Consider the following 11,872-nt stretch of genomic DNA (forward strand, 5'->3'; position numbering starts at 1 on the left):
TAGTAATCCGCACTCCACAGTTAGTCTTAGCCGCAGCAACTAGAGGGTGGCACCAAGGGGACGGGTCGTCACCAACGGGTACGATGACACCCTGGGCCACCATGGAATCCAGTTCCTTCTTGACTGAATCCCTGAAACCAGGGGAGTGTGTATGGCAAACGGCTGCGCATCTTCCCACAGGTGTATCCTCATAGGCGGACCCGCTATAGCCTTCAGTGGCGCGGGCCGTAGGGCCTCCTTCGTCACCAGCACTTCCGAGTACTCCTTCAGGAAGTAGGCCCTTGCGGCTGAAGGAGACGTCTCGTTGTGAAAGAAGAGCTTAAGCGGTGACTTGGGTGGAAGCGGGCGGGGAGTGAATATTGTTCTGCGGCCTCCGTTACGGCAGCGTAAGTAGCGTCGCTCGTTGACTCATGTACCCTGCTGGCAGTGTACCGAGCGGCTGGGATCTACTCGTGAAAGTCTCTGGGCACCACGCCTAACTCCTTGCAGTGCTCCCACGATAACAAGGGTGTAGCAAGAGTAGGCTGCACGTCGATCCATCCGTGACACGACCTGTCGCCGTAGGTGATCTACGCTTGAAAGGTGCCCACAGCGTCCGGCATCTGGGAACCGTCCGCATTGTAGTACTGCAGCTGCAGCAGTGGTCCCGGGCCGCGTTTGGTGAGGCCCGGTTTCTGGAGGTGCTTCAGGCCTATCACCGTAGTATCAGCGCCAGTGTCCGGTATCACCTCGATGTGACCCGACACATCACCGTGTGTGACGGCGACGCGGATGGTAGGGGAAGGGGTAGCCCTGGGGCGTGTGGTCGAGCCCACCTTTCTGATGTGACTCAGCTGCTGCTTGGGGCTGCGTGGGCCATCTGAAGGGGGCTGCGTGCAAACCACCCCAAGGGAAGTGCGCTGCTTTCCTCCTCGTTTCGGGCTTTTGGGCTTGGGTTGGCGGCAGCACTTGTCGTAGTGTCCATAATGACCGCAGGCCTGACACTTGCTGCCTCGTGCAGGGCACCTGTCTGTGTTAGACCAGTGGCCCTTACGGTCACATCCACGACACACTGCGTCGGTGGCCGGGCAAGTCTTGGGGCCATGCTGCTTTCCACAGCTGCCACAGGAAGCACTAGGCGGAGGCGTGGAAGAACGTGCGGCAGCCTTCACGTTGTTGCCCGCCTTCTTATCCTTCTTGTATTGTGAGATAGCTCTCACAGCAGGTGGCGCCCGTAAGGCAGAGGTGGCGAACTTGGTGGCCTCGTACGACCGACATTCAGTCACTACCACCTGGAGTGTGGAGGAAGCGTCCAGGGGGATGAGTCGCTGCATCAACTCTTCGTGCCTGACACCTGTCAAGATCCCGTGCTTGATCCAGGCTTCCTCACATTCCCGGCTGTGCGCCTTGCAGACGTCTATCTCCTCTGACAAACTCTTCAAGCGTAAAAATAGTCGTCAAAGGATTCGTTCTCCGCCTGTTTGTAGCTGGTGAAGGCGCGGCGACGCAAAGCCTCGTTATTCCGATCTTTAACGTGCTCCTGTAAAAGATCGAGCACATCCGTCACTGAAGATGTAGAATCGGGAGGCACTTGAAGCGTGTGCTCCAAAACTCTCTGGGTCTCCAGCGACAAACACATCCGCAGTTGGATGAGCTGTTTGTTTGGAGGCATGCTGTCAAGGTCCATCATCGTGGAGTAATCTGTCCAACGCCGCCTCCACTCACGAAAAAGTTGAAACGTGACGTCTGGTGAGAGGGCGGGTGGGGGTTGAACAGATGCCTTGGGAGCTGTTGGAGTAGCAAGAGTGCCTGGAGGACGCTGGTGTGGTGGAGGAGGGAGGGTACTGGCGCCTTGGTGTGTGAGTGTGGGAGGGTGGGTTAGCGCCAGGGTCGCCAATATTGCATCAAAGCACGCCTTTTCCTCCTCTCTTCGTATCTCCTCCCTCTGAAATTCCATCTCTCTACGTCGCTCGTCCTGGTCGTCCATCCACCTCAGAATTGTGGCAATGTCCGTCACTGGAGGTGGAGGATGAGAGTCTGTGCCCGGTGGAGGGGAAGGTGAAGGGGAGTCGTGTCTCCCATCTTGACGTTGTCCCTTCTTACCGCCCATCTTAGTGTGTGCGTGGACTGCGCTGTTTAGTATATAAAGTGGCGCCTCAACAGCTCGAACCACATATATATGACATAAACAGCGCAGAAATAATGCATAGAGTCCACTGTTCTGTCCGTGAGTGAGTGCGTGTGTGCGTGTCTGAGACAGCAGATGCACTCCGTGGTGGCCTTACTGCCGGTGGCTAGAGCCGCCCTGGGGGTGAGAACGTTAGTGCCTCCCCGGATGTCACACGAGAAGGGTGTACGCCTGCGTGCTCCGTGGGTACCACAAAAAAAAAAAACGGGCCAATGCTCAACTCTCAGCTCTAGACACACTAATACACTGACACTGACACTGCCACCGACACTAACACTGCCACCGTCACTAAAAAGCACTGTGATGGCCCAACACTGCACATCGCAGCGAAACACAGCGCAACACAACACAACACACTATGAGTCGACGCCCATATCGCCGGCAGATGTAACCGTCGGCATTGTTTACACACTTGTAAGTCCACAGATCCTAGTCACTGCGCCATGAAGGTTACAAGTGTTCCCTGAAGAATGCAGTGATGGGTATGGAAACACAGGGTAACACTGAAGTCCATTTATTTATGGATAAGAGAAATACAAGTGGTGACTAGCGTGTGCCATGCACGGCTCACACAGTCAGACTGAGACTGCCTTGCCATATGGCAGCCTCGGGGCAATGTTGCCACATAACACGTGCAGTGTTGCCACGTAATTATATACATAGGTGCTACTCGGCACAGTCGCTAATATACAAGGTTGCTACCCGACACAGTAGCTTAGATACATAACCTACATAGCTAGTCGTAGGGTTGTTTGGAGAAAGATGAAGGTAAAGTCTTTGAGCTATGTCAAAGAGGAACGGAGCGAGTTGGAGGAAGGGTTTTGAATCTTTGAGCTTGAAATGTCAAAGTATTCATAGTAAGGAAGGATGAGCGTATCGTAGGAGAGTTTTTAGTAACAACAGCAGACAGATTTGAGCTTTTTTGTCAAATTATGAACGGAGACGAGAATGAGATATAGGTTGATTGGTTTCAGTCTTGAGTTAGATCGATTTTATTGCGATTGGATGTCACAGACGTTGGGTATGTTTGATTTGGTTCTGAGAGTTGTGGGTCTTTGAGCTATGTCAGAGAGAAATGGAGAGAGTTGGAGGAAGAGTTTTGAATCTTTGAGCTTGAAGTGTCAAAGTATTCGTAGTAAGGAAGGATGAGTGTATCGTAGGAGAGTTTTTAGTAATAGCAGGAGACAGATTTGAGCTTTGTCAAATTGTGAACGGAGATGATATAGGTTGTTTGGTTTCAGTCTTGAGTTAGGTCGATTTTGTTGACAGTGGCTGTTATAGAAGATGGGTATGTTTGATTTGGTTCTGGAGAGTTGTAGTATTATGAGAGGCTTTGCCTGGCGGGGAGGGTGCTGTGTTTGGAGATTCGCTGAGGGAGTGGGGGAGTTTGTGTTTGGGGGAGTTTGTGTTTGGGGATTGGCGGGGGTGGCGGTTGTATGTTGATTTGAGCTGAATTAGAATTGCTTAAGGGGGGTTGTTGTGTGAGTGTGTATGTGTTTGCGTGGAAATGTAGAAAGGGGAGAGGGGGAGGGTTAGGATAATTGTTATAAGGTCAAGTATGGTTCGGTTGTTGGGAGGAGGGGGGGAGGAGAGGAGAGGAGAGGAGAGGGGAGGCGAGAGGAGGAGAGGGGGGCTTTGGAGGTTCTTGGGTTAATTTATAGTATGGTAGGATTTCTTAGGAATGATATGATTTGTGTTGCTAATGAATAGTTGTATTGAGTCATATGTTATTCTTTATTTAGGAGGGTCAAAAAGGCTTGTTAGAAAGGTCGGGTATATTAAGTTTTTGTTTTGGGAGGATTGTAGGTGTTGATTTTTAAGAGGGATTGTGAGTAAGATTGGGTGGGTTAAGTTTTTCTTTTGGGAGGATTGTAGGTTTTGTTAGTGGTTGGCAGAGTTGGGTTAATTATTGCATTCTTTCTTTCCTTTGGCTTGTAAGGACTTCTGCAATTGCGTGGTAGGCTCTTGCAGGAATTGTGAGTTCCTGGTCCCATTCTTGAGGGAGAGGGTTTGTGTACAGGTACAATGCACCCCTCCCCGACCTTATTGGCTAAGGGAGGCGTTCATGTCATCTGTATGTTGGTACCATTCTTTGTTAGGTACACCTCTCCGACCTTATTGGCTAAGGGAGGTGCCCATAAAACAGTGTTGGTAACATTCTTGAGGGAAAGGGCTTGCGTGCAGGTACTGTGCACCTCTCCCCGACCTTATTGGCTAAGGGAGACGTACACGTCATCTGAGTTAGTATGGGATGGGTAAGTTAGGTATTTGTTTTGGGAGGAGTGATAGGGTGTGGTTAGTTAATGGTAGAATGGTTATTTCTTATTTTGTGTGGGATTGCTAGTAACGGCTGGGTATGTTAGGTTTTTATTTTTGGGGGGATTGTTAGGGTCTTTTCTTTCTTTTTTAGGGGGGGAAGAGTTAGTGCAGGTTGAGTGGGTTAGATTTTTTTTTTTTGTCGGAGTGGTCTTGAGTTTGAGTTGGGGGCGTGGGGTTTGGAGTGAGGGGGGGGGAGGAGGGAAGTTGGGCAAGTCAGGTAAGGTTAGGTTAGGTTGATTGGGTTAGGTTGGGTGGGAATCATTGGGTGTGGGGTTGAGAAGAGGTTAGGTTAAGATTAAGTTAGGTTAGGTTAGGTTGATTGGGTTAGGTTAGGTGGGAATCGTTGGGTGTGGGCTGAGGAGAGGTTAGGTTATATTAGGTTAGGTTGATTTGGTTAGGTTGGGTGGGAATCGTTGGGTGAGGGTTGAAGGAGAGGTTAGGTTTAATTTGGGGGGAAATTGTTGGGTGTGGTTATAGGGAAGTTATTAATATAAGGGAGGTGGGAGGGGAGTGTTTGGTCTGTTTAGTATGGAGGGATTTCTGTTCTCTGAATCTGCGTGGGAGTATGATGTTGTCGAAATAATCCTGCCATTGAGGGTAAGTAGTGAGGAGTGATTCTATTTGTTTGTCACCTAGTTGTCTCCAGTAGATGTTAAGTGGGGGGAGGGAGCTGAGTTCATGTAGATGACTATTTGGGGTGAAGGATGACCAGTGTGTGTTATGGATGAATCTTAGTGCTTTGTTTTGTATGACTTGAAGTTTCTTGGCGTGTGATGGTGCTGCTAGCTGGAGTGTGTTAGGTGCATAAGTCAATAGTGGGCGTATGAGGGCTTTGAATAGGTGTGTTTTGGTTTTGATTGATGCGGTTCTGAATCTGTATATATTCCCGAGTGTTTTGTTTGCGATCGAAGCCTTCGTTTTGGTGTGTAGTGTCATGGTGAGGGTGTCGTTGAATGTGACTCCTAGGATTGTGTTTGTTCGTTTGACAGTTATGGGTGAAGGGTAGTCGATGTAGGGGTTTAGGTAAATGTGACGTGGTTGGCGTCTTTTGGTGCCGAAGTAGGTGATTTGTGCTTTGTTCGGGTTGGTTTGTATTAGCCATCGGAGTTCCCATTGTGTAACTTGTTCTAGCTCCCTGTGTGCTTTGTCTGTTAGGTGATCAAGGCTAGTGGAGTGTCTGACTAGTTGGGTTACATCGTCGGCGTACTGTATTGTCAGAGAGTCGATGTATAAGGGGTCGGGTAAGTCGTTTGTGTAAAGAATGTATAGTGTTGGGGACAGGACTGATCCTTGTGGGACTCCTGCTTGCAGTGTGAAGTGGTCAGAGTAGGCAGGTGTGAATTTTATCCACATTTTTCTGTCTGTTAGGAAGTTGCATAGTAATTGTTGTGATTTTTGAGGGAGGTTAAAATTGGTGCATATCTTATACTTTAATCCATCGTGCCAAACTGTGTCGAAGGCTTTTTGTACGTCTTTTGTAATGAGTGCTGTCTTGTATGCACCTTTGTTCATGTGGAGGTAGTTTGTCATTATATTGAGTGCGTCTCGAGTTAAAGTGTACTCTGAAGCCGAACTGCTTGTAGGACAGTAGTTGTTCATCTTCAAGGTGGTATCTGAGGCGGGTGTTGTATAGTCTCAAATATTTTGCCTTAGACTTCTAGTATGCTGATCTGTCTAGTTTTGTGGATCTGTTGGGTTTTTGTTTGGTTTAGGTATCATGATGGCTGTGGCTGTCTAAGAGTTTTGGGAAGTATCCTGTAGCCAGTTGGGTGTTGTAGAGGTATGTAATGACTGACTGTTTCTGGGGGCAGGTGCTTCAGGATTGCTTAACCTATATTGCTGTCGCCTGTTTTCTTTTTAATTCTGTCTAGTGCTTGTTTGACTTCTGTTGGAGTGAGGATGTGGTTCCGTGTAAGTGTTGAGGTATCTATTGTGTTGTCAGTTGTTCTGTCGTGAAGTGTTTGCCTGTGTGTGGTGATGTTTGTGGTTTAAGATGTGCCTTTGTTGTGTAGGGGGGGTGTGGGTGGAAAATGTGTCCCAGTGTTGTTTAAAGTGTTTGTGCTACGTCAGCTGGCTCATTGATTTTCCTACCGTTTACTAGTAGGTAATCAAAGGGGGGTTTTGCTGTTCCTCTCAGCTTGGCGATCCTTTGCCAAATTTCTCGGGGGGTTGTGTGTTCTGTGTTCCTGGGCAGCCTCTACGAGTTTTGCCCAGTGAACGTCATCGGTTATACCGTCCGGGGCGAGGATGAAGGCTTGTTGTGATGCGGTAGAATGCATGGCTTGGTGTTTTTGTGCTTCGGGCAGATGCTTGTAGAATCTTTGTGTTTACTCGTGCTTTATGGGAACCTGCTCGTGGTCAGCTTTATCGTTAAGAAAGCTCTGGATATATTTAACAGTATCCTGGTGGCATAATATTTTTTTTTATACCGCATGTTGTGGTGCCAAGATACGCTCACCAAACAGCAGTTAATTAGAGTCATATTGAAAGAGGTCCTTATGAGGGGTTATGTAGTTAGTTTTCAGATACAGGGTAACTGGCTGAGCAAATCTTCCCTAGCGATTTGGGGGGGGGGGGCCCCCCCCGATTGTCAATGATGTGCTTCAGGGATGCACATTTATGGAAACATTGAATTTATTAGTTGGTCAATGGGAATTAGATTCTTACGTATATTTAAGGCCTAAATTAGTTCCGTTAAACCTCATGTTCCCGCGTTATAATAGATGCACTTACACCTTCGTAAGCTGTATTGTTTAATCACCAAGTCAAAGTTGCTTCGGAGGGATTCATTTTCAGGGAAGTATTACGTACACTGTAGAAGTCATGAAAAGAAACGGGCAAATGAGAGGCAAGACTTTATTAAAAATTAAACATATGTATACAATTTATCTAGACCTTGTATTACGAAGGCTATTAATATTGCGTTACAGAATTACTGCCTGTAGAACGCCTCGGTCTCACAGATTACAGGTCGGAGAGTGTTGCAGCGCGAGTCGTGCCACCCGACGCCTAGGCTGTTCACCACAGCCAGGCACTGCTCGTTACCGTCTGCGTTGTCTGGTTGACTTCTTCCAAGTCTGGCCAAGTAAAGAAAAAAGTTAGATGGTCAATATACACGAGCCATGGATACAGAACTTCAGCTTCTGTTAACAAGTTCAAAGGGACTCAAGCTAATTTTATGTAAAATAAATATAGGAACTAGAGAAGTCTTAACACAAAAAAGTTTATTTCCATCAGGCAAATATTAAATAAATATGGTTTGTGTGTGTATCGAAGGGTACCGACTAACCTGCCGGTGTTAGACCAGTTTGTGTAACCAGTGGAGACACCCGTCTCCCAGTACCACTGGTAAGAGCCCAACTTAGTGCCGCTTGTCCAGATGTCCCTCATTTGGTCTGTAAAAATATATTTTAAACGATACCAATGTTTGTTAACTGAAGAAATAATTTTAGAAAACGATCGAAAGCATATTCAGTTACCATTTCAATAGCAGAAATCCCACGATAACAGTTGAGGCAACACTCACATGTTCTAAGAACTCCAGCCACGAAGTTGTCTTCGTTCGGGTGCTCTATACTAACGGCCTGGAAGCCGTTGCCCAGCCTCTGACAATGATGGCTGGCATCGTACCATGTGTAGGATCGGCCGCCATTATGGCACCAGGAGAAGTGGTATGCCCTACCCTGGAACACCTCATCGACCTGTAGAAGGAAGAGATGCGCAGTTCATGAAGGCAAGATCTTACTTTATAGTTATAAAAAAGTATATTTGAGAACCCTGAAGGGCTCGTGATCTTCAATTAGGAGGAAACTATCGTACAATTTAAGATTTCAAAAATACATTACAGTAATACAGTATTATCAAATAGTCAGCAGCATATCGTCATACGTAGTTAGGAGGGTTAATTTATTAACTTAAATTACCAAGTGCATACTGTAGAACTTACGATAGGTCTGCGAGCATGATCACAAAACCGATTCTGTGGCAAGATGGTCTGTTGAGATAAGAAACGAGTTGGTTTACTTTGACTTGAAAGGAATTGTCCTAGACGTTGGCCAGGGGAAGGCTGGCCCGAAGTAAAGACTTGTCCTAGACGTTGGCCAGAGGAAGGCTGGCCCGAAGTGAAAAATTGCCCTTGACGTCGGCCCTGTGGAGTCTGGCCTGAAGGGCTTTGAGAGCTTGTAGACCTCAACACACCCGGTGATCTAACCATGATATGGTCGCCATCACTTCCCACACCAAAAATAACAGGTGTTCCCTCATTCTTGACGTATAACTCCTCGGCCCAGACGGCAGTCGTTAACACGAAGAGGATTATTGTCTTCATCTGAAGGAAGATTAAAGATTTGGCGTATTAGGTTTACTATAAAGCAGGACAAGGCAAAATTAGGGCATGAGCAGTGCCCCCCTAAAAAAAAAAAGTAAAATATCAACAAAACTTACTATGAACAATGGAGTTGTTTCGGTGGAATCCAGCACACTGAAAACGCAAAGGAAGAGCCGCCCCTTTTATACGGTCGACAGTGGTGCTTATTGGCTGAATGTTCAGCGAAAGAAGCTTTCATTGGCTAATATTTGGAGCAACTACCATAACAACCAAGGTAGCAATCTCTGTAGTCTACAATAGGTACCGTACACTCAACCCCACCTTAGAGACGAGTTTAAATTATCTTATCCAAATATTTCTCTTGTGATGTACTATGTAGTGAACAGATTCCTTAGGTCATTTATGAGTCTGTATCACAAAGCTATACTTAGTTCCCATTACCCTAGATTTTTTTTTTTTTTACGGGATTAGCCAACCCGGGCACAGGTCACTGACCCACATCAGGGCCTGGGGGGTAATAATAATAATAATAATAATAATAAAGAAATACAAAAATTAAAAAAAATATCAAAAGTGAGAAACAATATATATATACAATCAACACCTCAACCCGCCAGGATTCGAACCCACGGCCCACGACTGTGACCGGGAAACGCTAACCGCTGGACCACAAGGATTCTAAAAGCAGTCCTAGACTTTGTTATATTTCACACAAAGCCTGTTCAACGAGCTTATGGCGCCGTGAACCTCGTGAAGCTCGTTGAACAGGCATGTAATCTCACCCATCTATTAGCAATCCCAAACAAAATTATGAAATCCGCGTGCTTTATTGAGCTAATGTGAAATATATATATATATTGTGTGTAAATGAGGCAGAAAGACAGATAAGCAACCTGAGACTTGGTCACAATTTTTGTGATGCCATATGGCAGCAGGGTCTACCATAGACAACACATTATGCTTCCAATATCTTCCCAGGCGGTAGTACCTCCCTGTTTGGTAGCTGCCTAATACCTACTACCTAGAAATACTCGTTATAACTCGTATGTGAACACTGAATAAATAGTTAAATCACTATGTGGTGTGTGTGTGTGTCTGTGTGTTTGTGTGTATGTTATAACTTAAGAATTAAAGTGTTAATGTCTTTGTCTTGGTATTAAAATGGTGTTGGTGTTGCCTGGAGACGTGGAAATAAAGATTCACACATTATACGACGAGACATTAAGTGATGGTTGTTGTCTGTTCATTTCTCATGGTAATATGTTTGATGTGACCATATAGCTATATGAGTATAACACGATACAAAGGAGTGTGGTGAATAAATAAATAGATATACGAACAAGAGGCATTAGATTCAAAGAGACGAACACAGAGAGAGAGAAAAAGAGAGAAGAGACGAGTGTCAAAAATACTTTTATTCCTAAAGACAAATATGAATAGCTACGTCAAAAAAACAATTCTTGGCGTACATGTGCATTGATTGTCTGAAGCAATTAGACAATAATGAAAAACTTGAAAGTAGAGATAATGAAGAAGCATTCTGTTTCCTAACAACTTTTTAACTTATTGTGAGAATTAGACTACCAAGAGTGTTTTCCTTAATTTTATTAATTATTTACAGATACAAAATTCCATTTACATGGGCGACCAATCCATACAAATGGTGAGGAAAGCAGTGCAAGAAGTTTGCTTGTCTCCGTCATTCGCCAGTTAAGTGTTCGATGTTACTGTGCAGTATTTGGGCTTCAGGGCTAAGCTAAACTAGCTGATCTATAAAGACGCCCAACTTATGTTACCTTTTGACGCCCCACGTAATACACCAGCAAGATCATCTGCAAAAGTTATCAGGACATCTTAGTAGCACATCAGTCTTTCTGTAATTAATATTACGAACAAAATTAACCGGCTGTCAGTTTGCCCTCCCTGATACAGGTAACCACCTCCCAGAATCGCCGTGGCTATATCTCAGTCGACGGGTGATAACGATGTTTAATTCCTGGCTGAGTGTAAGGCTTGTTGCTGTGCTGTACAGTATGTTGCTTGAAAGTTCGACTCCTGCAGTTTCTCATCAGTTTTCGTCTGCATTTGTTGGTATTTACTCTTGCTTTCTTATAACCTCGTCTTGTGTATAAGGACCTGAGGATAAGATAGTATCGTCAAGCAACTTTGGTGTTGGGAACTTACTGTTTACCACACGAAAATAACTGCTCGGGGTCCCATCACCCCTGGCTGGGTGTTGTGGGATGTTGTGGATGAAGTTCTTGAAGACCTTGAGTTGAGTAGTGATGAGTCTAATACGAGTGATGAAGCACAAGGGAGGTTCGAAAGTGAGAAAATACAGCTACAACAAGAGGTAGTGAAAAAGAAAGATATTTTTAAAAGGATGAGGGAGACAAGCTGGCAAGAGGACAGTGAAAGCGGAGAAGTGAGAGAGGAGATGAGACCAAAAAATCTAGGACAAAAAACGTGTGTGGGTGGTAATAATAATGGAAATACCAGAAAGGAGATAGTGGAGAATGGATCAAGAACAGAGCAAAGTATGGAATTTGAAGGATGCAGACAAGAACACACACAAGGTAATGTTGGTCGTGTCAGGAAGAGATTAATTTTTCCACAGTCATGCCCGATGACCTTCCTTGAAAAATTAAAATGGGCAGTACAACTAGGACGGGAGCATCGCAGCTTTGAGCCTCTTTTGAAAGAAGGCACACACAAGCCTTATCTTACAGTGGGGACCATGGAGGCTGTGGAAATGTTGACAACTGTTGGGTACAAGGGATTACTGATGGTTTTGCCAGAGGAGAGCGACATACTACTTACAAAGGTTATAATCTTCAGGTACCCTGTAATACTAGATCCAGAATACTTATTGGATGACGAAAGATTTGTTTGGGTCAAGAGGCATTTAATAAGGGGCGAAGAGAGAAGCCAGGTTATTGCTCTAATGAGAGGAAAGGTTCCAGAGAAAGTGTTCATCACAGGAGCAGGGTATAGGAGGGTGGCACTATATGTGGAGGGACAAATAATGTGTCTCAAGTATTGCAGATGGGGACATAAGG

At 45.6% G+C, this 11,872-nt stretch overlaps 1 protein-coding gene across 1 annotated transcript; it reads right to left on the reverse strand.

The window, feature by feature from the left end:
* Nucleotides 1-7,363: 7,363 nt before the first annotated feature.
* LOC121867822 (C-type lectin domain family 4 member M-like) lies at nucleotides 7,364-9,044 on the reverse strand. Its single transcript, XM_042367945.1, has 5 exons — nucleotides 8,930-9,044; nucleotides 8,433-8,813; nucleotides 8,013-8,187; nucleotides 7,776-7,881; nucleotides 7,364-7,563 (listed from the first exon to the last, which is right to left on the reverse strand). Exons 2-5 carry the CDS (start codon nucleotides 8,811-8,813, stop codon nucleotides 7,419-7,421), a joined length of 807 nt encoding a protein of 268 aa, XP_042223879.1. The 5' UTR covers nucleotides 8,930-9,044; the 3' UTR covers nucleotides 7,364-7,418.
* Nucleotides 9,045-11,872: the final 2,828 nt, after the last annotated feature.

This window comes from Homarus americanus, unplaced genomic scaffold, assembly GCF_018991925.1.
Source record: "Homarus americanus isolate GMGI-L3 unplaced genomic scaffold, GMGI_Hamer_2.0 scaffold33801, whole genome shotgun sequence".
Taxonomy (NCBI): Eukaryota; Metazoa; Arthropoda; class Malacostraca; order Decapoda; family Nephropidae; genus Homarus; species Homarus americanus.